The 26,008-nt window shown below is 42.5% G+C and overlaps 1 protein-coding gene across 7 annotated transcripts in view; it reads right to left on the bottom strand.

Annotated features, from left to right (window-relative positions):
• Positions 1 to 26,008, bottom strand: part of ZNF385B (zinc finger protein 385B) — a 198,284-nt gene that overhangs the window by 123,840 nt on the left and 48,436 nt on the right. Inside the window, exon 1 of one of the 7 annotated variants that reach the window (XM_079979917.1) lies at positions 20,036 to 20,050. The exons of 5 other annotated variants lie outside the window; for them this stretch is intronic. Coding sequence is in view for 1 of the 2 variants with exons in the window: in XM_079979913.1 (XP_079836039.1) it covers positions 19,622 to 19,673 (52 nt within the window). In the remaining variant the exon portion in view is untranslated. Of the gene's footprint in view, positions 1 to 19,621; positions 19,808 to 20,035; positions 20,051 to 26,008 lie in introns of those variants that run through there. One more of the 7 variants, XM_079979913.1, reaches the window with a different exon arrangement.

Below are 26,008 nucleotides of genomic sequence, written 5' to 3'. Positions count from 1 at the left end.
ATTCATCTCGCATTGCCACTAAGGTTTTAATTGGTCACCTGGCACTCAGAGACATATCAGAGAATTATTTTCTTTGCGGACCTCTTCCTTAGACGGTTCATAGCATCAAGCGTCTCCAACCAAGAGTCATAATTAGCCATACTTCTGGGCAGTTATTATTGCAAGTAAGAGTGCAAAGCAGGTGAGAGCAATGCAGCAAAAGGATGCAATGACAACACAGATGTAGGCCTTGGGATGGAGGCAGCATGAACAAGACTTTGAAATGTAAAATGAATAAAACTTTCAGAATAATAGTTTGCTGATATGGTGATGAAATCCAGCATGCCACTCAGCTCATGTTTTGTTGAAGATGTTTGCCTCTGTCATTTTTCTGACCACCCTCCATCAATTAACGAGCAAAGTAATTGCATAAAAAAACTTATCAAAGATAAAGGGAGGGGGGAAATCAATGAAATTCTCATGGGTGGGATGCAAGGTTTTTGATGCACTTCTCTGATTTTTGAGCTGGTTGAAAAGCTTATGAGAGTGTCTGCATAATATTTCAAAAGTGGTGTGCAATTTGCAGTCTTCCCAGATGCCCGCACATCAATGACAGCCATCATGAGGTAGCCCTGAGCTGCAGAAATGTTTACTGGAAGGAAGGACATACCACCATATCTTTGTAAGGTTGCCAAGGGTGGCATGTATCAAAATTTCAGACCCACCAAAATGCTAAGAAAATTCTCAAATGCCATAAAAGTTAGGCAGGAAAAAATGGAAGGTTCTTTCACAGGGGAAAGAAAACTTTCAAGAAACCAGAGAATAGATTTCAGTACGGCGCTGCACTTTATACAAATTAGGTTCAGTTCTTGGAACCTCTCCTATAAATAGTTGCACAATTATATTCTCTTCCAGGGATTTGAAAACAAAGTTGACTGAGATGTACAGTGACTATGTATAACATAATCTGTAGAAGAGAAATTGTTCTCTCTGTTAATAGATGGATGATCTAAATTTAGCCTATATTCTTGGGCTCTAAAATAGCACCAAGAAATGTCATGATGCCTACAGCTATCAACCTATAAGCAAAAGCTGCCACCTATAATATTAACAGCTATGTTCCAAAATCACCAAGATATATCAAGCAATCTTTTAAAATACGCCCATTAACAATTTCTTCTGGGAAGAAAGATAACTTCTACTGTGTGGTTTATTAATATATTGGTTGCACATGTTTATTCGTTTCATCCAAAATAGAATGTATGATAAGTGGTGCAAGGCTGATAAAATTACACAATTCTCATTCCTCCCCTTTTTAACCTAGACCTTGAAATGGCAATCAGCAACTATCAAGTATTGGGGAGCAGACAGACACTCCCTCACTTCCATTTCACTTCTGCTCCCTCAACTCATATACACGGGTCCAGTCTTTCTTGAAGTACCAAAGGCCTTCTCTCATTTAATGATGAGTGAAAACAGATTGTAAAGATTTTCAACAAGGATGCCGAGCATTGTATGAGTGAAGGAAGGAAGAAATGTATATGCTTACCAGTTACAGACTTAGTTCATCTCCATTTATTTATTTTAAACCCAAGCAGGTTTTCCTTGCTTACCAGGGTCTGGGAAGGTCACAGGAGGTCCCTAAGGAAACTCTCATTAAGCAGCCCTCCACCCTGTGGGGCCAGCTCTGGGGGTTTTACCTTTGCACACAGACTCCTGGAACTGAACCTTCATGTAAGTGGCAGGCTCACTATAGCTCCTTTTTAAAAACGAACGCCTCAATCTCTGGGAGCAACAGATGTGCTTATCAGCAATGTACATCAGTCAGGACATTCCAGCCGTGCAAAAGTCAGAGTTATCTACTACACAAACACCCTTCTCTCCACCCTGCGTCCGGGCAAGCAAGAGGAATGATCACAGTTCAATGACACATTCCACCTAGGAAAAAGAACTCGAGGGTGCAGAGCAGAGCCCATGAGAAGGTGTATGGCATGAGAGAGACCTGGAAAACTGCATTTGCCCCCTGGGCCTGAGCTTTCCCATTCCTGCCATACAGTGGTACCTCGGGTTACAGACGCTTCAGGTTACAGACTCCGCTAACCCAGAAATAGTTGTTGTTGTTGTTTATGTCAGAATTCAGGCTCGGTCAGAGGTATGTGCCTATCTCTCCAGGCACCGGCTGAATTCTTTCGACCTCCCTCCGGCGACTCCCGGTAAGAAAAACACACGAGGTCCGTTCCGGCGATTTTCCTCAGGCTGTGAGGAAAACACACCAACTGCTCTCCTCCTCCCTGTTCTCCAGCATATCCCCAGGGAGGGGAATCAGACTCAGACAGAAATGTATCTACATTGTCTTTATTCCTGTCTTTCACTTCAGTACAGAGAAAACATGTCTGCTCTGTTCAACAAACAGAGAGAAACTCCAAACTCCACCCATGTACATCCTGTACAGGTCATATGACACACGCACTGAGCTAACATCCTGTGCTCAATACAGAATGGACTGCCCCTTTGTTTCCATGGCAACAGTCACACACATCCTGTTTGGCTTTCCAGCCACAAGCAGCTGACTTGGCTGCTAGAGCCTTTGCTTGCTGCTGCATTGCTGCTTTAGAATAACATACTCCCCCTAAAGTATCAATGCGTGCAGCGAGCAAAGCGTCATCCAGAGAAGAAAACAAACAGTTGTTATACTTATAACATTCCCCTGTTGTTTCAGTTCCACCCTTGGAACTACCCGCCACTGGTTTTACCAATGTACCTCTCTGGTTGTGTGACTTCCAAGGAATGAGTGCTTCTGCATTACCTTGGTTAGCAACTCTCTGTTGTGCCTTTGTCTCTGACTCAGACACAGCTTCAATTTGACCTTGGTCGTTTACAACAGCAACACATGCAATAGCTTGGTTGGCAAACTCTTTTGAATACCTCTTGGGTGGTACACCCTTCGTTGCTCTCTCAGACCTACGTAAGAGGTGCTGCTCTTCTCTGCTTTCTGGTCCAGCCTCTGAGCTCTCTGGAGAACCAGTACTAAGCTTAATCAGTGGTTCATCCTCCTCTTCTGAGGGTCTAGTCATTGTGTGAGATTTCTTCTCAATGACTGTGACAACTGAGCTGTCTGAGCTATCGCTGTCATCATCAGTACTACTGAACTCAATAAGATCAAACTCATCATCATCATCAGAATCATCATCACCTGTGGGAAATGTGTGAACAATCACTCGCTCCTGTTCAGGAGCACTCTCTAGAAATTTTGTGAGAATCACCTTGCCAGATTCAGACAAAATTACTCTGTAGAGACCCTTTTCATAACCCACAAAAATGCCTCTGGCATTCTTTACTCCACCTGGAGCTTCTGTTCTCACATGAGACCCAAAAACCTTGAAATGGGCAACAGAAGGTTTTCTGTGGAACAGTTTCTCAAAAGGAGAACATCCCAGGTCTTTTGAAACCTTTCTCAACCACGTGTAACAAAATGACATTAGTGACTCAGCCCAGTACTCATGTGGCAGATGTGAACTAAGCAATTGCGCATGCATTCCCTTTTGCAATTCTCTGTTCACCCTAACACAGATACATCTCTTCCAAGCTTCTTCGGAACTAGCAATTTTGTGTCTTATCCCTTTCTTCTTCAGGAACCTCTGGAAATCCTGCAAAAGAAAAATTGGCTTCTCATCTGTGCAAAGACAATCTATGTCAGCATCATGCATATTTTTAACCTTGTCACAAAACTCTTTAAACCTTTCTAAGGCTTCTTTCGGTCTCTCTAAAAGATAAATCCAGACAAAACCTGTGAAAGAATCAACACATATTAGGTAATACTTTGCATTGCCTCTAGATGGTGCTAAAGGACCAATCACATCAGCATACACCCGCTGAAATGCCTTGTCAACCCTCGAGGTGACCTGCTTGGTGTTCTTCTTGGCTACACCTGCAAAAGAAATCATGTTAGAATCACAAGAACTACATTCCATGTAATCACTTTGATCAAAAGTCAACAAATACAGTCCATCTTTCTCTTTGGCAGAAAGATACAACTCTCCATCTTTGTAGATCTCGCAGTGTTGATCATCATAGGACAGTTTTAGTCCCTTCTTGGCAATCTGCGAAACGCTGAGCAGATTGTACTTCAACTCTGGAACCAAATAAACATTGTTTATAGTCAAGTTCAGACTTTTAAGATACACAGTCCCAATTCCGGTGGCTTCCAGCTCTTGACCGTTGGCTTGTTGTACAACGAAGCTTTGCTTCTTAAACGATGAAAACAAATCCCTGCGATGGGTCATGTGAACCGTCGCTCCCGTGTCTAAAATGAAGGAATTCCCCACTTGTGGTGTGGCTTTTAGGGACATCAAAGCCTTTGCAGGCTTCGCCTGTGACTTGGCATGACTTCTGCCTGACGCCTCAGACTTCGTGGAGCTCCCCTTGGCTCCTTTGTTCTGACGTGGCTTCCTGCAGTACCGCTGAAGATGCCCAGTCTGTCCACAATTGTGGCATCGGACAACGTTCAAAGCTACGGCGTCTCCTCCAGTAGCTACAGCAGTGGGGGTGTCTGAACTCCGTTCTTGTCTCCCCCTGTCGTTGACTTCCAGGGCGGCAAGTCTGTCATGTTCGTTCAGAACCACGGCAAAGACCCTGTCCGCCGTTAGATCTTGCGCTGGGAGAGACCCCAGCTGACTGGCAACCGTTTTGTAAGTCCGATTCAGGCTGTTGATCACCATGAAGCAAAACACTTCCTCCTGCAGACGGAAATTGCGTTCCACCATCTGCTGACGCAGAAATTTCATTTCCGTCAGGTGCGCTTGAACATCTCCATCAGGCGCAAGCCTCAGGTTAGTCAGCTTTTCAAAATACAGCAACGCTGAAGAACCTGCATCTCTCTGATGTGTCCTTCTCAGCGTGTCCCAAACATCTTTCGCGTGCGGTAAACCTTGTATATGAATAAGCTGAGAGTCTGACACGCACAGAATTATAGCGGTTCTGGCCTTCACATCCTGTGACTCCCAAGGACGCGTTGGTGCTGCAGGGATGGGGTTCTCAATCACCCCAAACAGTCTCTGATTCTGCAGCAAGGCCTTCATCTTAATAGACCAAGATGCATAATTGTCACTGGTCAAGAGGGGTGGAGAAGGCAAAACTCCCTTCTTCTTGGCATCCATTTTGAGTCCTTGCACTGACTCTCAAACACAAGCCTCTAAAATCCAATAGCTGGCTTGTTTACACTCTGTGCACCTGGCAGCAATAACACTGGCTGCTTGGAAAGTCCCCTTCCAACAGTTCCTTTGTAAGGCCTAGTCAAAACACGAGCTGTTTGTGCCTATCTGGGCATAGCCTGACTTCCAGCCCTTATCTTGAAACTGGCCTGCGTTGCTTAGCAACCACATTCCTTTCCTTGGACAGGAAAAACCACAGGAATGTTTGGAATGCAGACTCTTCTCTCTCGGAGCTGTTTTTCCCAAACGTTGCTCCCATGAAGCAGAGAATTAATCCATCTGCATTCACACTCTTAAGCCCGAAAATCTCATACCTGGGCTCCGTAGCTTGGCTTTCAGCTTCCTCTGGTCAGCTTCTGGCTGCAGAGAATCAGCTTCCATCTCAGGCTTCCATGGAGAGGGATGAATACAGTCTCCTTGATGCAGACTCCCATGGATCGTAGCAACCATCCTCTGCTACCAATGTCAGAATTCAGGCTCGGTCAGAGGTATGTGCCTATCTCTCCAGGCACCGGCTGAATTCTTTCGACCTCCCTCCGGCGACTCCCGGTAGGAAAAACACACGAGGTCCGTTCCGGCGATTTTCCTCAGGCTGTGAGGAAAACACACCAACTGCTCTCCTCCTCCCTGTTCTCCAGCATATCCCCAGGGAGGGGAATCAGACTCAGACAGAAATGTATCTACATTGTCTTTATTCCTGTCTTTCACTTCAGTACAGAGAAAACATGTCTGCTCTGTTCAACAAACAGAGAGAAACTCCAAACTCCACCCATGTACATCCTGTACAGGTCATATGACACACGCACTGAGCTAACATCCTGTGCTCAATACAGAATGGACTGCCCCTTTGTTTCCATGGCAACAGTCACACACATCCTGTTTGGCTTTCCAGCCACAAGCAGCTGACTTGGCTGCTAGAGCCTTTGCTTGCTGCTGCATTGCTGCTTTAGAATAACAGTTTAGTCGTTTAGTTGTGTCCGACTCTTCGTGACCCCATGGACCAGAGAACGCCAGGCACTCCTGTCCTCCACTGCCCCCCGCAGCTTGGTCAGACTCATGCTGGTAACCTCGAAAACACTATCCAACCATCTCGTCCTCTGTCGCCCCCTTCTCCTTGTGCCCTCCATCTTTCCCAACATCAGGGTCTTCTCCAGGGAGTCTTCTCTTCTCATGAGGTGGCCAAAGTACTGGAGCCTCAGCTTCACAATCTGTCCTTCCAGTGAGCACTCAGGGCTGATTTCCTTCAGAATGGAGAGGTTTGATCTTCTTGCAGTCCATGGGACTCTCAAGAGTCTCCTCCAGCACCATAATTCAAAAGCATCAATTCTTCGGCGATCAGCCTTCTTTATGGTCCAGCTCTCACTTCCATACATCACTACTGGGAAACCGGAAATAGTACCTCGGGTTAAGAACTTTGCTTCAGGATGAGAACAGAAATTGGGTGGCAGCGGGAGGCCCCATTAGCTAAAGTGGTACCTCAGGTTGAGAACAGTTTCAGGTTAAGAACGGACCTCCAGAACGAATTAAGTTCTTAACCAGAGGTGCCACTGTACTTGGACCTTTCTCCTTTGCAATCTGTGCATGGTGAGAAGTAAATCCTGAGACTGAAAAAGTGAGAATCAGGCTGGGGTTGTTTGCAAAGCAGCAAATAAACATCTCTTTGCTGCTGAGGGGGAAAAAAAGCGTAACAATATGTTAAACATGCAGACAGTGTAAATATTTGAATAACTGTAGGCTCAGGGTTGAAAGGAGTGTGCTCAAGAGATAGATAGGCATAGTATCTCAGGGAACTCAGGAAGAAAGATCTATTGATTTTATTCTTATCTTGATGACCTTGTGGTCTCAGAAAATGGTTTCTATGTGGAGTACATGAAGTCCCACTTTAAAGCAGAATATTTTTTAGAAATAGTATTCTGTCTTTATACAGAGCTAAAAAAAATTGGACAATTTTTTTTTCTTGCAAGCCATGCATGTTGATATGCTCATTCATATCTGAAATGTGGAGAAATGTGGCTTACTCCCATGCAAAATATCACCAGGTGTATGGAAAACTCTGATTAGCCGAAGTCTCATAAGAGGCACTGGAAAAATCCAAAGATTCTAGCCTAATGTAATGCCTTCAGGAAGGATCTTGAAGCGCACTAGACACTAGACCTGTCTCATATCATTTAAATTATAGTATGCCAACAAGTACGATACATAGTATGAAAGAGGTCAGTGCATCACACAGGAGTTGCCTACAGGTAAAAACTTAAAACACCTAAGTAAGCAGGACAAACTACAGGTTATGTGAGAATGCAAAATTAGGTGCCATACAGAATACAATAAGTTAAACTATGATCTCCAGGGCATTAGCTTTCATGGAACAATGCTAGCATGAAATTGTGGCTTCTGAAACTTTTCTCAAGGGCTAGCCAACAACATTGGCTCTTCTAACCTCCATAGTTGGCCAAAAAGGAGCTAAATCATTATGATCAGACTTGACTGTTGGCTCTTTGTCTGCGGAATAAACTACATTAGACAATATGGGCAAAATCTCAAAGATGCATTGGGTAATGCCTCCTAATAAGAAGTGGGTGCAAGTAGGTGCTGGTGCAAAATGTTTCTGTCACATATGCATTTTGTATTTTTATAAATAATATATTTATTTATTTATTTGTAAGTAGGTCACTTGTGTGAGTCAACAAACGGAGGAAGCAAGCAGGAGCAATTAATTTATGAACAACGCCTAAGGGCACTGGGGTTGACTATGAACTTTGTCAGCTCATGGGAGTCTCAGAAAAGCTTGGGTGTATGTGTGGAAACCACTGTTTGGTTGTTTTATTTTATATCCACGCTATATCCTCATGGGCTGAGAGCAGCTCACAGTGCCCTTTCTGAGCATTAACGGCCCTAACTCACAAAGTGCTTAGGCTGTGACATTGTCCAAATGGTAGGACTAGTGATGGTGCTGAACCTTCCAAACAGGAGGTCCAGTTCAGCTGGAATTGGAGAGGGGAATGCCAATCAACTCTCTGCAGTTATTTTGAATCTCAGCCATGAAGGCAGAACCCTCCAAAAACTTGTAAACTCAATTGAGCACATTTCCCCTTAAGAACCACTGCAATGGGTTGCACTACTACCAGATTAGTGAAATGTTTAAAAAAGACTGTAAAATGTGTGGATATGAAGGAAAAGAATCAAAATTTCAAATAGAGGTATTGAATAATGAGTAGAAAAATTTGTCTAAAATGTATAGAACGTTGTTGGAACGGCATACAAAAGATGAAGAGGTGAAATCAGTAATGATACATTGGGCCAGAGACTTTGGTTATAATATACAATATGATTGGACGAAATTATGGAATGAAAGGTTAAAATTTACGGCGTGTACTGCGTTGAAGGAAAATGTAATGAAAATGGTATATAGATGGTACATAATGCCAGTTAAATTAGCTAAAATGTATAAAACATGTAACAAGTGTTGGAAATGTAAAGAAAAAGAAGGAACTTTCTATCATATGTGGTGGGAATGCAAAAAGGTGAAAGGCTTCTGGGAAACGATATATAAGGAATTGAAAAAGATGTTGCGATATACATTTGTTAGAAAACCAGAAGCCTTCTTACTAGGATTGGTAGGTAATGAAATTAATAGAAAAGATTGTAAACTTTCCCAATACACTGTAACAGCTGCAAGAATACTTCTGGCACAAAGATGGAAGCAGGAAGAAATTCCAACTGTGGAAGAATGGAGAATGAAACTGACTGAATATGCGGAATTGGATAAACTGACTGGGAAGATTCGATATCAGAAAGACCAAAAGTTTATCGAGGACTGGGGGAAATTTACAGATTATCTGAAAAGCATATGTGACGCACAGACAACGCTTGTTGGTTTTGAAGGGTCTCTGTGAAAAATTAAGAAATATTGTAAAAAAGAAAGTAGGAGAAAGGAAGAGGAATAGTTAAAGGCAATAATAAGTTCCGAAATGCGTTAACAATAGAAATTTTAACGAAAGATTGGCAGAAAAACTGAGGGAAGTCAAAAATTGATGAATGTGAGAGTTAATATGAGTTGATTGTATAAAAATGTTTGGAAAATGAATAAAAAATTATTATAAAAAAAAATAAGAACCACTGCAATGATTAAAGGCTATTGAGAAGGTCCTACTCATGATCACCTCTTTTTGGGCATCTGGGGCACGTGGAATAAGGAATACGGCCTTCTTGGCTGCTGCATCCCAACTTTGGAATGCTCTTCTCGAGCATGTCTCCCTGTCCCTGACTTTATCTGATATGAAAGGTGGAAATATTTTTATTACAGGTTACATTTGGATATTGATTTACTCTGCTGGATCTGGGAGAGTACCACGGAAAGCCCTGCTCCCACTGATCTGCAAGGATGATTTCCGTATGCATGTCACACTGAGACAAGTGTTAAGTGTCGACAATAAAGGGAGTGCAGGAGGAAGCCTACCTTTTACTTTGGAAACAGAATTTTGTACTTTAAAATCTAGCTAAAGCAAATGAATGTGCCAGAACAAGGCTCCCGCAAAAGTGATCACTCAGGGCTAAGGAAAGAACATTAATGGATATTTATGGTTGTTTATGCACAAAACACTGTAGAGACAAAAAAAAATGTGGCAAGAAATATATAGATCCTATATTCAGGGTGGAAAACAGAGTTTGTAGAGCACACCAATAAATCAAAATGAAATATCAAGCACCAAAATAGGTTATCTAAAGCTTTAAGAAAAGTGCAGTTTAAATAATAAGAACCTTGAACATATACATAAGAGAAAGAAAAAGGTTCCTTGGGAACAAGTGCAGAGCCACTGACGTGGTGATGGGGGCACACATGTACTAGGCCCATGCCAGCAGGACCCCTGATGCTCTTTGTCTTCATTTAAAAATCAAATCAAATCAAACATTTCTGAAGAAAGTTAGAGAACAATTCGTGGAGGCAGCTCTAATGCTTCAGCACTCAGCAGGCTATACCATTGCTTAGGATACGTAATCATTTTATCACTTTTGCTAAGCAGTCAGAGGAAGGAATGCTGACCACCACAACCTAGGACTCAGGAGGAGCTCCTCCTAGAGCAGCAGAAAAAGCAGGAGAAGCTGTATGCTAGGGTATGTTTATTAAAGCACTTTCCTCATGTCCCCACTATTTCATTCAGTCCCCAGGTGTGATGCCTTTACAGAATAAAGCAGAATCGGCTGACCAATTTTACACGGTACGTATCTCCCTTGAAACAAATGAAATTTTCTTCCTACAGATTAAAATTTGTGCAATTGTATCCTCCGCCCTTCCAATTTTTCCGTGTCCCACATACAGCCACTACTTGTCTGCTTGCCATCAGTGAGCTGTTATTTATGAATACAGAGTAACCATAAAACAAAAGCACAAAATGAATCACCTGTATAGCACCACAAAATAATTAAATGCCTTACAGCTACAGCAAGCTAAGATTCCTACAGACTGTACTGTAACTGAAGGATTTTTATTTTTTTAATGAAGGGTGGCAAAAGGTATATATGTTTGGCTGAGAGTTTAGAATCTGTACGGTTGTGTGTGGGTTTTTTTAGAGGACCTAATATTTTATTGCAGTATGGAAGTCACTTGCTCTGGTATGAGGAATACTATGGGGAGAGTGAGAAGGGTGCTTGAAACCTTGACAGGAGACAGACTGAGTAGAGAGATCGGAGGAGGTATAAGTATGCTGTCTTGTGTGATAGTTTTGGCAGAGAGGACTGCCAAGGAGCAAGCTGAATGCAGAAGTCAAGGACAGACAAAAGAGAGAGACAGCAATGGGACCTCACCTAGCTGAGGTAAAGGTAAAGGAACCATGGATGGTTATGTCCAGTCAAATTTGACTATGGGGTACAGCGCTCATCTCACTTCAGGCCAAAGAGCCAGCGTTTTACTGCAGACAGCTGTTCTGGGTCATGTGGCCAGCATGACTAAACTGCTTCTGGTGCAAGGAACACCATGACAAGTGCCAGAGCGCAAAGAAATGCCATTTACCTTCATGCCGCAATCTACTAGAGCTGGCATGCTTTCGAACTGCTAGGATGGCAGGAGCTGGGACAAAGCAATGGGAGCTCACCCCGCCGCGGGGATTTGAACTGCCGACCTTATGATCAGCAAGCCCAAGAGGCTCAGTGGTTTAGACCACAGTGCCACTCGTGTCCCTACCTAGCAGAGACAGGCTGCCAGCTAAGGAAGACCTGCCGGTGCTCTTCCAGACTTTACTTCTGTGCAACAATGCCATACAAATATCAGTTATAACACCGATTTTGGCAGCAACTGTAGGGTCTCCGCTTTGCAACATTTTGTGAGCATTTCTTGGAAAATAAGATCTCCGGGATATGCAACACAAATGCATATCAACCAATTTGGTTTTTTTTAACAAAAACTAAAATAAAAGAGTTGGAAGGTGAATGACTCTCTGCAAAGAAAGCCTGACCTCAGCTAGAGCAAGGCAAATAATTGATGGCACTGTGACAGACTGCAGCTGACCTACAGGACTGGACTGTCAATTTCCTTTCTGTTTATAACCAGGATATGCAATAGCAAGATTTCAAGAAGTGCTGAAACTTCAGCACCTTCTCACCTCATTGAGCTGGGGACTAAATATGTCAGAAATGCATTCACAGTGTCATTAATTTTTGTTTCTGAATATGGAACCATTGTAGGCCTGAAGTTATTCGTTATAGTATCTGTTCAGAGTTTAGCCACACTAAAGTGCATTTCGCTGCGTACAAGGCCTTTCTCTGCTAGGGAAGATACTCATAGGAATAAAATGCAATAGACTGAATCATTAGCCAATAAACCGGCATGAGGAAACTTGGCCTATTCTTGCGCCATTATACTTGTTGACATATTAACTGCAGTTGAAATCTATAAAGTTAACTTCAGGCAAGTCAATGATTTTTACTGGGGAGCTGACCTTCAATCAATTTATAGTCCCTTAGATGTATTTCTTGTATATACAGATCACTACTCAATGAAATTTATTAAGTAAGTGCTCAGGGGGACTGGTGAAGCCTCATTTTTAAATGGAAGTTGTCTTTAATAGAACGGGACTAAAATTGTTTCATTAGGCTGCAGTTCTAGGGGCACTTACCTGAGAGTTAGACCCACTGGACATAACAGGATTTGCTTTCACAGGGTTGGAATCCTTGAAACGTTTAATCATACATTAAATCAACACTGTCTTCTTTGTTTAAAAATGCTGAACCCAAGAATAATTTGAGCACAGTGTTACAAAAATAAAAATAAAAATTGGCAACACAAATATCCCGAACATAAAATATACAGAAGGCTGCTTCTATGTGAAATTCTGGTTTTGAGTCATTTGTCCTAGTCATATGAGCAGTAACATTATAAGGTTAACTATATTTAACCTGGCATTTCATTATAAAAATTTATCCACCACTGGAAATTCCAGACAGTTCTTGAACAATGAACATACCAGGGACACAGCACATAGAAACGAAGGACACTTGTTCCTTCAGTTTCTTGAGAACTGTTGTGCAGTACTTGTATTTCAACAAACTTATGAGGCCAACTAAAGAGGGTCTCTTGGGACTTCTTGGCAACCATGTGTGCACCCTGTCTAATAACTGATCTGGCGCAAGTTTCCAGGGGCCAACATTTGCAGTTGCTGTCTTGATGGCCTTGTTAAAATTGTCAGACAGCAGACTGATACCCCTGGCACACTCCAGCATGAAGACAGACAGACTTTCTAAATGGGAGGGAAATAACTTGAGCACACATTCTCTGCTCTGCAAAACAAATGCGCTGTAAAGCAGTGGATGCTCACGGTTTAAACAAGTTCCATCAAACTTGAGAAAGCCTCCTTTTAGTGCTTCGCAGAGGTCACTCCAGTATACGAAGTGTTTTGGTCCTATAAAAATTGCAGAAGCTATAGCCCCTGTATGCATACACTCCCCACACGCAAAATGCATTCAGTGAACATTTGAGGACAAGAACTGTGCTGGCTGGCCATGTCTTCCCATGAAAACCACGTGTTCACCATTAGTAAATTAAAAAAAGGTGGGGGACAGCCCGAATGTGCATATGGATGTATATATGCAGGGCTCTCACTTATAATTAGCAATTATCCTTGGCCCAATTGGTTCCCAGTTACATGGAGGAAATCTATGCATGTAGGACTGTTGAACACAAGGGCACTCAGGGGCATGGTCAGTAGACGCACTCCTGGGGCCCCCTCCATTTGGTACATGCAGATGTTTGTGCAGAGCAAAACATCTGCACACCCTTTGTATCATAAAGCTAAACCCAAAAAGGTGTACTCAGAAGCAGGCACTTCTACTTTCAGTGGAAGGTTATGTTTAGTATTCAGGCAAATATACATTTTTAAGAAATTATTATGCCAGGGAGGTAGCAGCAAGGAAAGCTTACTTCATCAGTGCCATAATATGTACAATCAGCAACAGTTTAGCAAAGATTAACAGGTGGTGAATCTAAGTTTCGTGTGCCAGAAACCTGTGTTATCATACAGCATTTGGATGGGCTTTTCCAACAAGTGCTCTTACAAATGGTATGAGCATTCTGTACTCTCACGGTAACAGCATTCTTATTTCAAGATTTTGGCACCATTTTCTTCAAATATTTAAATCCTTTATGCAGTGCTACTGGAAGGAAGATATGTTGCAACTTCAGAACTACAAAATCTATCATGCAGTGTGACTGCAAGCAAAATAAACATAGCAACACACACATCTGCCTGACATGCTGAATCAGGGCATTAATCCATCTAGCCCAGCATTATCTAGTCCAGTTTGCAAAGAGGCCTCCCTGACCATGTGCTGAAAACTTTTTAATTCTGCTTGCCATCACAGGGAATGTGGCATTGTAGCATGGCAGCATCCCACCACTTCTTCCACCAAGGTTCCCAGCCAACAGAAGATGCAAAACACCTCACCTGCTGGCTGGGGATTGTTTGAATTTGGTCCAGCTGCAAATTGGCTAATAGCAGTCAAACCAGGGGGCAGGCACACTCAGGGGGTGGATCTGACTGGGTCCATTGTGAATTTCACTCAGGTTCAGATTTCGCTCAGGTCTGCTCCTAGAGTACATAAAAGAGGATGGCCTCATGCCAGGCCCTTTGGATTTGGGTAAAAGCCTTAGTCATGGTTGGAGGAGAGGTTGGAAGTCTTGGTCTGCCCCTACAAGGGAATGAGGTATCCCATTAAAGGGATCCTGGAGGAGATGTTCCTGTCCAGATGGGGAATAGGGACATAGCTTTCCTCCATGGCATACTGGGTGGGGTTTTGATGGATGCCATAGGCCTCCCCCGCCATTCTTTCAACCCCTGGGAGAATCAACCAGAAAATGGGCTGGTTGAAACAGGTTATACCCGGTGCCTATGCCCAAACCACCTTCACCTGTAATCAATAAAGTTGTGGTCTATTTTAAGGTCACCAGATGTCCCCGTTTCCCAGGGACAATCCCCGGATTTACAAATCTGTCCCCATACAAAACCCACTGAAGTTGAAAAGTGTCCCTGGATTCATTGAAAAAAATCTGGTAAAGGTAAAGGAAAAGGGACCCCCGACTGTTAGGTCCAGTCATGGCCAACTCTGGGTATACAAGTGGAGGTGCCTGATTTGCTGAAATTTGAACCAGAAGCTAGCTGCATATTCCAATAATCCCAACCTCAAGCAACACTGTTTTAAAGCAATGTACAGACAGACTTCGGCAAAAATCAAAACGAAAGGCTGAATGAAATATTGGCTAAGCTTGAGGTCTTATGCAGACTTAACAGAAAATAATTGCCTATCAGGTTTCTATTCACCAGGTGATTATTGCCTTAATTGTTGCATTATTTTCCAAACATTAGGAACAAGTCAGAAAGTGTAAATTTCTCCCATCTTTTCCAACAAAGAAACAAATAAGTAGCAGTCTTGGAAGTGTATGATGACAGGTAAGAGAGTGCAATTGTTATGTGCATGTCTCTAACTTCACATGCTTAACCCTTTCGCATCCAACCTCCCTCCCCCCCTCCATTAAAACTCAGTTTGTTTTGTCTCCCGAGGAAAAAAGTTTCCCCCATAGGGGAAAGCATCTGATGGAAATAGTGGAGGAAATGGCTGGAGTAGAGAGGGTTAATCACTCCACATATTACTTTGTCTGTTCCCAAGTCTAATTTTCATTGAGCAAAAAACCTGGAAAATGTTACAAGTGCATAACCGAACATCTAACCTGGCTCTGATCCCATTGCAGTGTCTGTTTATTCTCAGTATAAAGGACTGACCCTCTTTGGAAATGTAGACTCCACAAACAATGATCAATAAGTATGTTAACAGCAAGCAGTTTCCAAATAAATTTACCTGCTCCAACTTTTTGAAACAATCAAAAAGTACTATTCAAACCATCCATGAGCTGCCAAACACACGGTTCTAGAGCGTAATAAATACCAGGAACTGAATATGACATATTGGGAAACAAAAACAACTGATCTTTAATGCAAAATTTTAAAATAAAGACATATCCTGACTATTCAGTGCTTAACAAGCATGTAGTTATGACAACAAAACAGAAGAACAAAAGATGGCAATGAAGGACATTGCCTTTCATACAAATGTATTTTGGAATGTGCTGCTGATACAGGATACTTCTCCCCAACAAGTTAGTGTCAACCTTCCTCATCTGACAACCTTTGAAGCGTACACAGAGTCATAAGATCAGAAAGTCACACAGATGAAACTCTGCGTCCACAGGTCATCTACAATGTTTTTCCACCCTTACATAACCCAGAAGGGATTGACTGTCCTGGGTAAGAGTACCCGCATTCGAAAGGACACCACCAATAAAATATAAATCTACACATATAAAATGGAAGTATGCCCTTTAAATCATCAGAGGCCCCCTACAGTAAAGGTGGACAACCTACAGCCCTTGGCCTAGTTTCATGCAGGGGGGTGACAGTGAGCGGCCCCAAAAAAAGAGTGTGTGTCAGGATTCAGCCCAGGCCAGGCCTGGAACCCAAGGAACAAGGGAAGCAGGACCTCCTGGCAGATCTCCACACTATGAATGCTACTGAGGAGATGTTGGATCCAGACATGCCTGCCCCAGGACTGGAGGTTAGGGCACTGGGTTCCTGTCTGTCTCTCACGTGTTCCTCCTCATCTGCCCCAGAGCTACAGGAGCATAGCTGACAGGGTTCCAGGTAAGACTTTTGGGGCCACCACAAAAGTGCTCAGCTAGGGTACTTGGAAGGAGGTGGAAGCACATGGAAGCTGCTGCCTGGATCAGGGCCTGCATACGAGCAAGGAAAAAAGGAGAAGCCTCCAAGTCCCAATTCTGAGCTGACCCATTCGTGGAGAAACATCTCTGTTAGCTTGAGGCTTCCTGAAATAGGCATACAGACTGAGAATGGGGGAAGGGAGTGGCAGAAGAAGAGAATAAGAGTTTGGATTTGATATCCCGCTTTATCACTACCCTAAGGAGTCTCAAAGCGGCCAACATTCTCCTTTCCCTTCCTCCCTCACAACAAACACTCTGTGAGGTGAGTGACGCTGAGAGACTTCAGAGAAGTGTGACTGGCCCAAGGTCTCCCAGCAACTGCATGTGGAGGAGCGGAGACGCGAACCCGGTTCACCAGATTACGAGTCCACAGCTCTTCACCACTACACCACAGTGACTCTCTGGCAGTAGATTGAGAAATGGCCCCATTTTGTGAAGGAGTCTCTTCCAACTGATGATCCCCTTCATTGTCAAAAGAATGACAACAGCATAAAGTTGTTTGAATAACATATTGGAAGAAAATCCAGTCAGTTCTTCAATCTATTTTTCTCAAGCACATTACATAAAGGAAGCACCTCAAGTCTGTCAACTATGAGGATGGGGCGGATCAACAATATAACTGTTTCGATCAATAATAATAACAACAGAGAGTCTTGCTGTGGGTTTAGCTTGAAAACAGACAGGCCTATATTAAACATGCATGATATTAGATTATTAGTGCCCTCCCCCAAAAATATACCGTATATAAATAGGGGGTCCCCTGAAACTTCTTAGTACTATGTAAAGATCACTTCACAGTAGACAAAATAATGCCACCATGTGTACAAGTAGCAGGATGTAACAACTATGTGTAGCTCTCTGTTGCATATGACTAAAATGGAAACTTCTGTAAACATCGTTGTTGCATTCATTTGACATTTACATGGACACAAGCAATCATCATTTAACATTTGTTCCTGTATGTGCATCTCCTCAATGGAATTTAGTTCCAAGCAAGTTTACTTGTGGAGGTTGGGGCAGTCCAGAAGATGACAGTATCTGCAATAGAAACCATGTGAGGACATGATGGGGTTTCTAATGTGTCTGTGACTTTGATTTCTATATAGTCAAATATAAGCACCAGGTTGTAGAGATTTCCCCTTCTCTCACCAAATATTGCTTATAGTACAAAGGAAGAAAAACTGCAAGCTGTCCACATGTATCTCCATTGTATTAATGTACAGCTTGACCTGTGCAAGTTTACCTGAAAGCAAGTCCCACTGAGTTGCGTGGGACTTACTGCCATGAGAAACAATTCACCGGAGCTTATTCCCTGGCAAGTGTGCATAGGATTGCAGCTTTACAACAAAATCCTATGCAAGTCTACTCAGAATAAGTCCTTTCAAGTTCAACGGGACTTACTCTCAGTAAGTAGGTACAGGTTTGCAGCCTTAAAGTATTACAACAGTAACAGGAAGGATTGCACAAAACAAAGAAACTTTTATATTCCTACTTTTCTATATATACTTGATCCTTTGACAAGCTAACACAGTTTGGTTGTAATATTGACCAAACTGTTGAAAGCAGTTTGTCAGAGGAGCTAGAAAATATACTTTAAAAGGCACTTACATGTGACAAACTTCTTTCCTAGTTTCATTATGGTTCATAACAAAAAAAAGTCCAACTCAGGAACTGGCAATGACTGAAGAAAACAACAACCCTATCTACCGGAGATCTAAAATAATGTCATGAGTATATTTTACTGATGGGTTCAAGTCCATTCTCTTGGTCCTAATTAGCATTTTTCTCTTCTCCACTTTCTTTATTTTTATTTTTTTAATCTCCAATGGACACCTTAGCCGAATCTATCAGCTTTGACAGAAGGCCGAAATCCTGGCAGTGAACTATAAATTGACCATTTCCATAAAAAGAGCTGCTAAATGAGAAACCATGTGCTCAGTATAAAACTAATTTCATGCTTTCAAAAGCACACAGTGGCTTCTAGCAAGATAGTGGCCCTGGGACTTGCAAAGACAGATTGGCTAATACAAATGGGTTTGCTCCTGGTTAGCCATGCTTTACGTGTACTGCCAGTAAATGGAAATTCTCAAATCTTCAGTCAAACAAACATGTTCTTATCTGTAACTCAGTCGTTGGGAGCTATAAAAACAAATACTTCATGAATAAATTTAATGGGGAAAGCATTAGTTTCTACTGAAAGATCTGCAAAGCTACTTAAATAGTTATTTTGTAAGAAGAAATGCCAGTTTCATAATGCTAGCTTGTATTTTTCTCTTCATTGGGGACAATACTACCCAGACCTAAAACAAATAACTAAAACAACACCTACCTCAATGAAGATAAGCAAGCCCACAGCAAGGTTTAATGAATAATATTCACACTAAAGTGATTGGCTAGAACTTTTTAGACAAGTAAACATAACTTAATCCTCTGCCAGAATGTTTTGAAACTTAAGGGGTGGGCGATATGAACTTCACAAATTAGTTTCAGCAATATAATTCTGCTTTAAAAAAAAAAGATGTGCAGCACTTAAAATGTCATATTTAATTAAAGCATGCTTAGATGGCAGTGACAGTAATTTTATGCCTCTCATAAAACAAGTTGTCATTGCAAATGAATTAGTGGAGGTTGTCCTGTGACTGACAGGTCATACCATTTAATACTCACAGAGTCAGACTCCCGTTTTCATTACTCCAGTATGCAGTCCATTGCTTTTATCTTATTTTATTAGTTGCAAGTCATGTTAGTAATTTATCGCCTGTATAATATCCCTTCCACGAGTCAAGCTTTCTGCTAAGTAGGGTTCAGTGCCCTGCATATCATTTTTGATCACAAGTACACAATCTCACTGATGATTAGCCTCATCAATTAATGATCAGCATGTCATATTGTACCAATAGATGGATTCTGATATATTTGAAATAACTAAGAGCTAGAACAGCCTCTTCTCCAAGTAAAATGACAGGAAACTGAAAGGAGTTAACGTTTACAATGTCATCATTTTCTCATTATTTTTCTAGCCTTTTGTGTTGTCTCTGCCGGCACAAATGAAACACAAAATTCCACTTCCACACACATACAGAAATGATGCCAAGCATGGGATAAATGTATAGGAATGTGCCTCAAAGCAATTCTGTAATGCTTACTCATAATAATAATAAAATTCATTGCTCACCTCTGCTAGGAAGTCCACTCCACATTTTGGTAGTACTAAATATCCAGCTCATAAAAGAAACCAGGTTAGAAACACAAAACTTCCAGTATGTGAGCAGAAAGAGGTATGGTGAACACTACAGAGGCTTGGCTCTCCAACCCTGATCATCTGTGTGACAGTAAACTGTTACACAGTGCAGCTCCAATCCTTCTCTGCTGCCGGCTTATTTGCACTGCTCATTGAAAATCCTTTACATGCTGGCAGCATTTTAGGGAAGGACAAGCACACTGAGTCATTTGTAAAGAAAGCAGAGCAATTTCAGTTCCACACATTCATTCGTACTGAAACACACACACACACACACCACACACACAGAGACACACACACTGTCAAAGTAAGGTCTCTGGGATGGATTTATGGTGAGGAAAAGGCAACCTTAAGGCTTCATTACCAACGCAGAGGATTCAGCGGCTGTGATCAAATTCAAGCAAAAGACAGATGATTATGAAATGGCTCTACAGATATAGCTGCAAGCCACGCAGAATGAAGAATCATCTTCCCAAACTGAGCAAGTGTCAAAATTAGCTCTGGGTTTTCCACAGTGACAGAGGAACATCCGGAGCCAATATGCTGATGGGGAGGCGGGGGTTATTATTGGAGGTGGTTTTAAAAATGAAAACAGTGACATATTGACTGAGGGGTTTTTGTTTTGTTTTTTGCTACTAAGAAAATGAACAACACATGTTCAGAAAACAAGAAACATCAGTTATATGCTATCCTAAAATAGCTAAAAACATAAAGCCTTTTTTCCCACCAAGACAGAAATGAATGTGGTAAACATTTAGAGCTAAACTATGAACTACTGACCTTGCAAACTGGCTAGCCATTTGTAACCAGCACAGACTGGCAATGCGGGGAACCAGTTCAGATGAGAACCCTAGCATGGAGGAATTGGGGGGGGGGGCGTTTAACCTTTGTCCACTACTATGGCCCCAATCCAGATTTGGTGGCCTGTGCCTGCAATTTGCACTGTGGAAAAATGCTTCCCAATTCATTTCAGCAACATTTTTTCCTTGTATATAGATATGCAGCAAACAGAACATGTGCTTTGGACACTAGACCATATCGTACTCGTTTGGTGTCCAACCATTCCTTCAGTTGAACTGCACCTTATGATGTGTACATCTCTACCCGTTTGCTTTTCCCTCACTTGCTCTCACCAGCCCCAGCCCCACTGCTGATTTCTTCTTCAAAAGTCTCTCCTTTTTTTTTTTAGTCCCCAAACTCTTGTCAGTCAAAATGGTGGGGCAGGTAGCCCTCTTCCCAAATCGCTTCCAGCTACCAATTGTTTTTTACCTTTGAAATTTTATTCTGTACTTTTGTGCTCCCCCTTTGCTGTTGGACCTACTTCTACACTCTTAACTGATCTTGGCCCTTTGTTTACCTTTCTTCTCTTTCACAACACTCGACCCTTGCCCCTTCATGACTTCAGTATCCATGGATGAACATCTCACTGATCAAGTTACCTTCCACTTCCCCCCTCCCTCCCAACTAAACTCCTCCAGAGGCCTGTGACTTTGGACAGACTCGGCCACTCACTGTCCCGTTCACTCCCTTGACCTTGCGTTCTACAAGAACTGTTATGTACTGGGCTCCCTGCCCTAAGAGAACACCCTCTTTCTGACCACCACATTATCACTCACAGTGTGTACCTTCTCTACCCCCCCCCCCCACCTCTGCTTCTTGTCTCTACTGTGACCTGCAGTCTGGTAACACTCTCTTGAAGTGTCATCATCCCTTTATGTCACCTGGCACATCTGACCACTGCTCTAGATCAAGGTAGCCAATGTATGATGTTGGAGTGCAACTCCCACCTGCAGCCCCAATGGAAGATGGGAATTGTCATCCATCCAACAGCATCTAGAGGGCACCATGTTGACCGCCCCACTCCAAACTCTGTTGTTTCAACACCAACTCCTACCTATACTTAAATCTTAGCTTGTTTGTTCTACTGTCCTACCAAGCTATTTGGCACGCTTGCTCCCAGCCCAGCATACGTCTTCCATACATTATCCCCATTCATGTCCTCAAGGTGCTATGTGCATTTTGAGGCATTAAAAAAACCAACTGGCTCATTTTAAATCCATGCTCCCCTCATACCAGGGGTGCCAACTTGAATAAAATATTGGGGGCCCCAGATAAGCCCCGCCCTTCATAATCAATCACATGATGCTGTCCATTCACACCATTTGAATGGAAATGTTAATCAGCTTGGGGGGGCTGGCCCCCTCAAATGTTTTATTGTGGGGCCGAAGGGACCTCAGCCCCAAGGAGTTGGCTGCTATGCCTCATACTCTGCTCTTTATCTGGCCAAGCATCATTACTGACCATTTTCAACAATCCTGAAGCTTCTTTTCTACCTTTTATGCTCAGCTAAAGCCTGCCTTCTCTTCCTCAGTTTCTGTCTGAACCTCACCAACTTCAGTAACAAACTGCAATTTGTCTGCCAAAATCTCTCTCTGTCCCTTCACTGCATCCATTCATCTTCCACCTCCCTCAGACGCCAGTGTTTGTTGATGAGATGGAACAAATGCAAAGAATATATAGATGTGTATATTAGGCAAAATTGTATGTAAAAATGTGTACAGTAGAAAAAACTAAACACTAAAATGCTGGTGAATTTTCATGATGTAAGTCCACTTACCTTCTCTGCAGGGAGGTGGCGGTTGCAGCATGGTGCAGCTTGCTGCTGGGGCAGGGGGAGAGATTAAAATGGCCGGTGGAGGACGCCACGTCCTCCTCCGCCAGCTGTGATGACTGACATGGCCCACCTGCAACTTCAGCCAATCACATGTGGGCTGGGGATCAAGTTTTCAGGAGCAGACTTGACTGGGAACTTCTCATTGAGATCCTCAGTCAGCTCCACTCACTGGGCTTAAATAAGGAGTGCACACGATCTTGGCAGCTCCATCAGAGCCGGATCACCCACCCACCCTCCCTCTCTTGGCAGCACGCTACGACTCGCCCAAAGGAGTGGGCTGGTCATATGCACGATCTCCCTATCTAAATCTCAGTCCCTGTTTTCAGGGCCAGGCAGGATTTTTTTCCTCCAGACATATTGGGTCTGTCTCAAGGTTTTCGCCTTCCTCATAGCAATTGTCACCACTTAATGGCGGATAAGGCATTAGGATGGGTTGTTAGTCAAGGCAGTGGGGGTTGGGAGTCTCAACGCCCCCTCAAAGAAAGGGGTACCCTGTTAAGGAGGTCCAGGTGCTTCTATCCAGGTGCCCAGACAGGGTTGTGGGGCGATGTTACTAAACTTATAGTGGTGATTCTGCTGGGTCGCATCTACGTCCTAGGGTGATCCCTAACTTAGGATCAACCCTAATGAGCAATCATCCAGCAGGCAGGCTGGATGATGCTGGATATATACCCAACACGTTGCCAAAGCCTACTGACACCTGTAATCCAATAAAGTTGTGGCCTGTTTGATCCCAAATCCTTGTCTTGCGGCTGTAGCTCATGCCACTGCTTAGGCCCTGTTACAGGCTGCCTGAGGCTGTGCTCACAAAATATCACCTCAAACCGATGTGGAAAACTGAACTTAATATTGAAAAAATGAGAAACTGAGGTAAACAAAAATTAATATATTCAGCCATCGCTCTCCAACTCCATTCTCTAGTCCATACAATCAGACTTCTGTCCTCTCCAGCTACACTCCACTAAAGCTGCCCTTGTATATCCTCTCAGCACTACATCTAAAGAGCTCAACTGTCCTTGTCTGATACAATTTAACATTATTAATACAAGAAATAAAAATACCCTGACAAAAAGACAACTGGGCCTATGCACACAAGAGCTATTCATCACAATCTACTATTCTGAAAAGTGATTTCCACTTTGATTTAAATATTAAATATTTAAAATTGATGTAAATATTAAATATTTAAAATATTCCCCAATTCCCCATAATTTTAATTCCCCCCAACCCCCCCACAAATGCTTATGACAGGTAACAACAACAAGCAGCCGAAGAAAACTCTATTTACCCATCACCACTTGGCCGAAGTCAACTGACTCTCTAGTCCTGGCTGCAAAACGCTTATTAAAAGCAGAAAGCCCCAACTGGAAAAGTACCATTCGCTACATTGAACCCAAATGTTCCTCCCATCCCCAAGGCTGAGAGACCGGGGGGGTGGGGTGGGGACTACACCAAACAGCACAAGAGAAAAGGCAGGATATATGTGTGATAATCAATGATAAAGCATGAATAGATAAAAAGGAAGCACATATTGTACATACGACAACAAAAAAGCAAAAAGCTCACCTCAAACATGGAGAAGAGGCCAGAGTTGGCTGAATGTGTATTTCAGCCAATGGTTTATCTGTCAATGAAGCTGCAAAAAGGTATGAGGAGCTGCAGCTGAGGAGTGTGTTGCAGGTCCTGCCTTTTCCCAGCTCCTTTCAGTGATCATCATGAGGTACGAAGAGCAGATACGTTCCTCTCTCAGGTAAAAAGGTAAAGGGACCCCTGACCATTAGGTCCAGTCGTGGCCGACTCTGGGGTTGCGACGCTCATCTCACTTTATTGGCCGAGGGAGCCGGCGTACAGCTTCCGGGTCATGTGGCCAGAATGACTAAGCCGCTTCTGGCGAACCAGAGCAGCGCACAGAAACGCCGTTTACCTTCCCGCCGGAGCGGTACCTATTTATCTACTTGCACTTTGACATGCTTTTGAACTGCTAGGTTTGCAGGAGCAGGGACCGAGCAACGGGAGCTCACCCTGTCACAGGGATTCGAACCGCCGACCTTCTGATCGGCAAGTCCTAGGTTCTGTGGTTTAACCCACAGTGCCACTCAGGTAGAAAGATATTATTGGTTTATTCCTTACACCTGACAGTCTTTACTGTGGCAAATATTAGGGTACACATGGCGTACACGAAGAAGGCACATCTGCTGAACAGCTGCATAGGTCCTTACAAATAACTGATGCTCACAATCCCAGAAATAAGTATGTTTCCTTTTAGATGTTATACCTCAACATCCCAATACCTTACGATTTGTTTGGGGGAAATAAACACCAACCAGCTGTTTCTGTGACAACAATGAGCAAGAAGTATTCATGCCCCGACACTTTCCTATCAATTTGGGATCTGGTGATAAGTTACAAAAGATGTAAGAAGCCCTTTCTCACTTACTGAAAAAGCAATATGTGAAAAGTATTCAGGAAGCCTAATAATTATTGTGATAGCATCACTGTGAAACTGGTTTCAATAATCAAGAGACAGCTATAATATATTCCATGGGAATAAAATGTGTACTGCAACATGCAAAAGGAAGTCTTTCTTTTAAAAATACCCACATTAACTGCATATAGTTACAAGCTGTTTTGTAGTGCATCTGGTTTAAAGATCAAAACCAAACTTTTAAACTCATTACAAATGGTAATTATGTAAATTAATCATTTTAATCATCTAACAACATCACAAAAAACAGATTTTGTAGGTACACATAACTAAACTAGCACAGCATAATTATTTGCTATTCTGATAAATAAAACATGAAATAAAATAAGTGTTTTAGCATTTACTTCTAAATTGCTGGAGAACACTGATTATGGCTTGGGTACTATTTCACATTCCTTAAAGAGGAAAAATCACTGTGATGACATTAAAATATAGCGGAGTTGAACGCAAAAATGGGTTGGGGGTGGAAAGCACAAAGTTGAGTTGATAATGTTTTTACAAACTTTCCGTAACCCAAACTGACCTCTGATGTACCTTCATGGGCAGGATAAAGAGTGAATCATATTATTTTATTATTTTTTAAAAAAACAGCATGGGGGAAAAGGGTGAACTAATGGGGTTTTCTGCATCTCAGCCAGTAATATTTTCATTAAAGTTGCATGGAGATTTCCATTTTTCAATGTTGTTAATAAACTACTCTGATTAATACTTCCACCCAATTAAACAAACACAGCAAAAACTGGCAGAAGATGAAAACTTCACATGCCATGGAAAACCCTGAAATGACATGTGCCATTTCTACAGAGGCTGCACTGCCAAGTAAAACCAGATGGCTCGGCTTAAAATGTTTCAAAACTTGACACATTTGTCATTTTGTCACCATTTGCCCATGCACTCTACACCGACAGAACTTCATAGGGAAATAAATCCTGCAGTTTTCTGTACTTCGTAGAGTATCCCCAAATGCCTTCCCAAACATCCCTTTGCAGCTGCACTCAGCTAAATTCAGTTACAAGAGGGCAAACTATAACACAGACCATGCCTTATTAAGCTAAAATTGTTCTGATTCTCCAAAAAAGAGACCTGTATCATTGTCTAATAATATCATTTGTTTCCCCTTCTGTTTTCCACCCCCACCTTTTTTTTCTTTTTTGCATATATG

Source organism: Podarcis cretensis (genome assembly GCF_951804945.1).
Source record: "Podarcis cretensis genome assembly, chromosome: 1".
Lineage (NCBI taxonomy): Eukaryota > Metazoa > Chordata > Lepidosauria > Squamata > Lacertidae > Podarcis > Podarcis cretensis.
The sequence above is the reverse complement of the archived record's forward strand: the minus strand, read 5'-3'. Positions and strand labels throughout refer to the sequence as shown.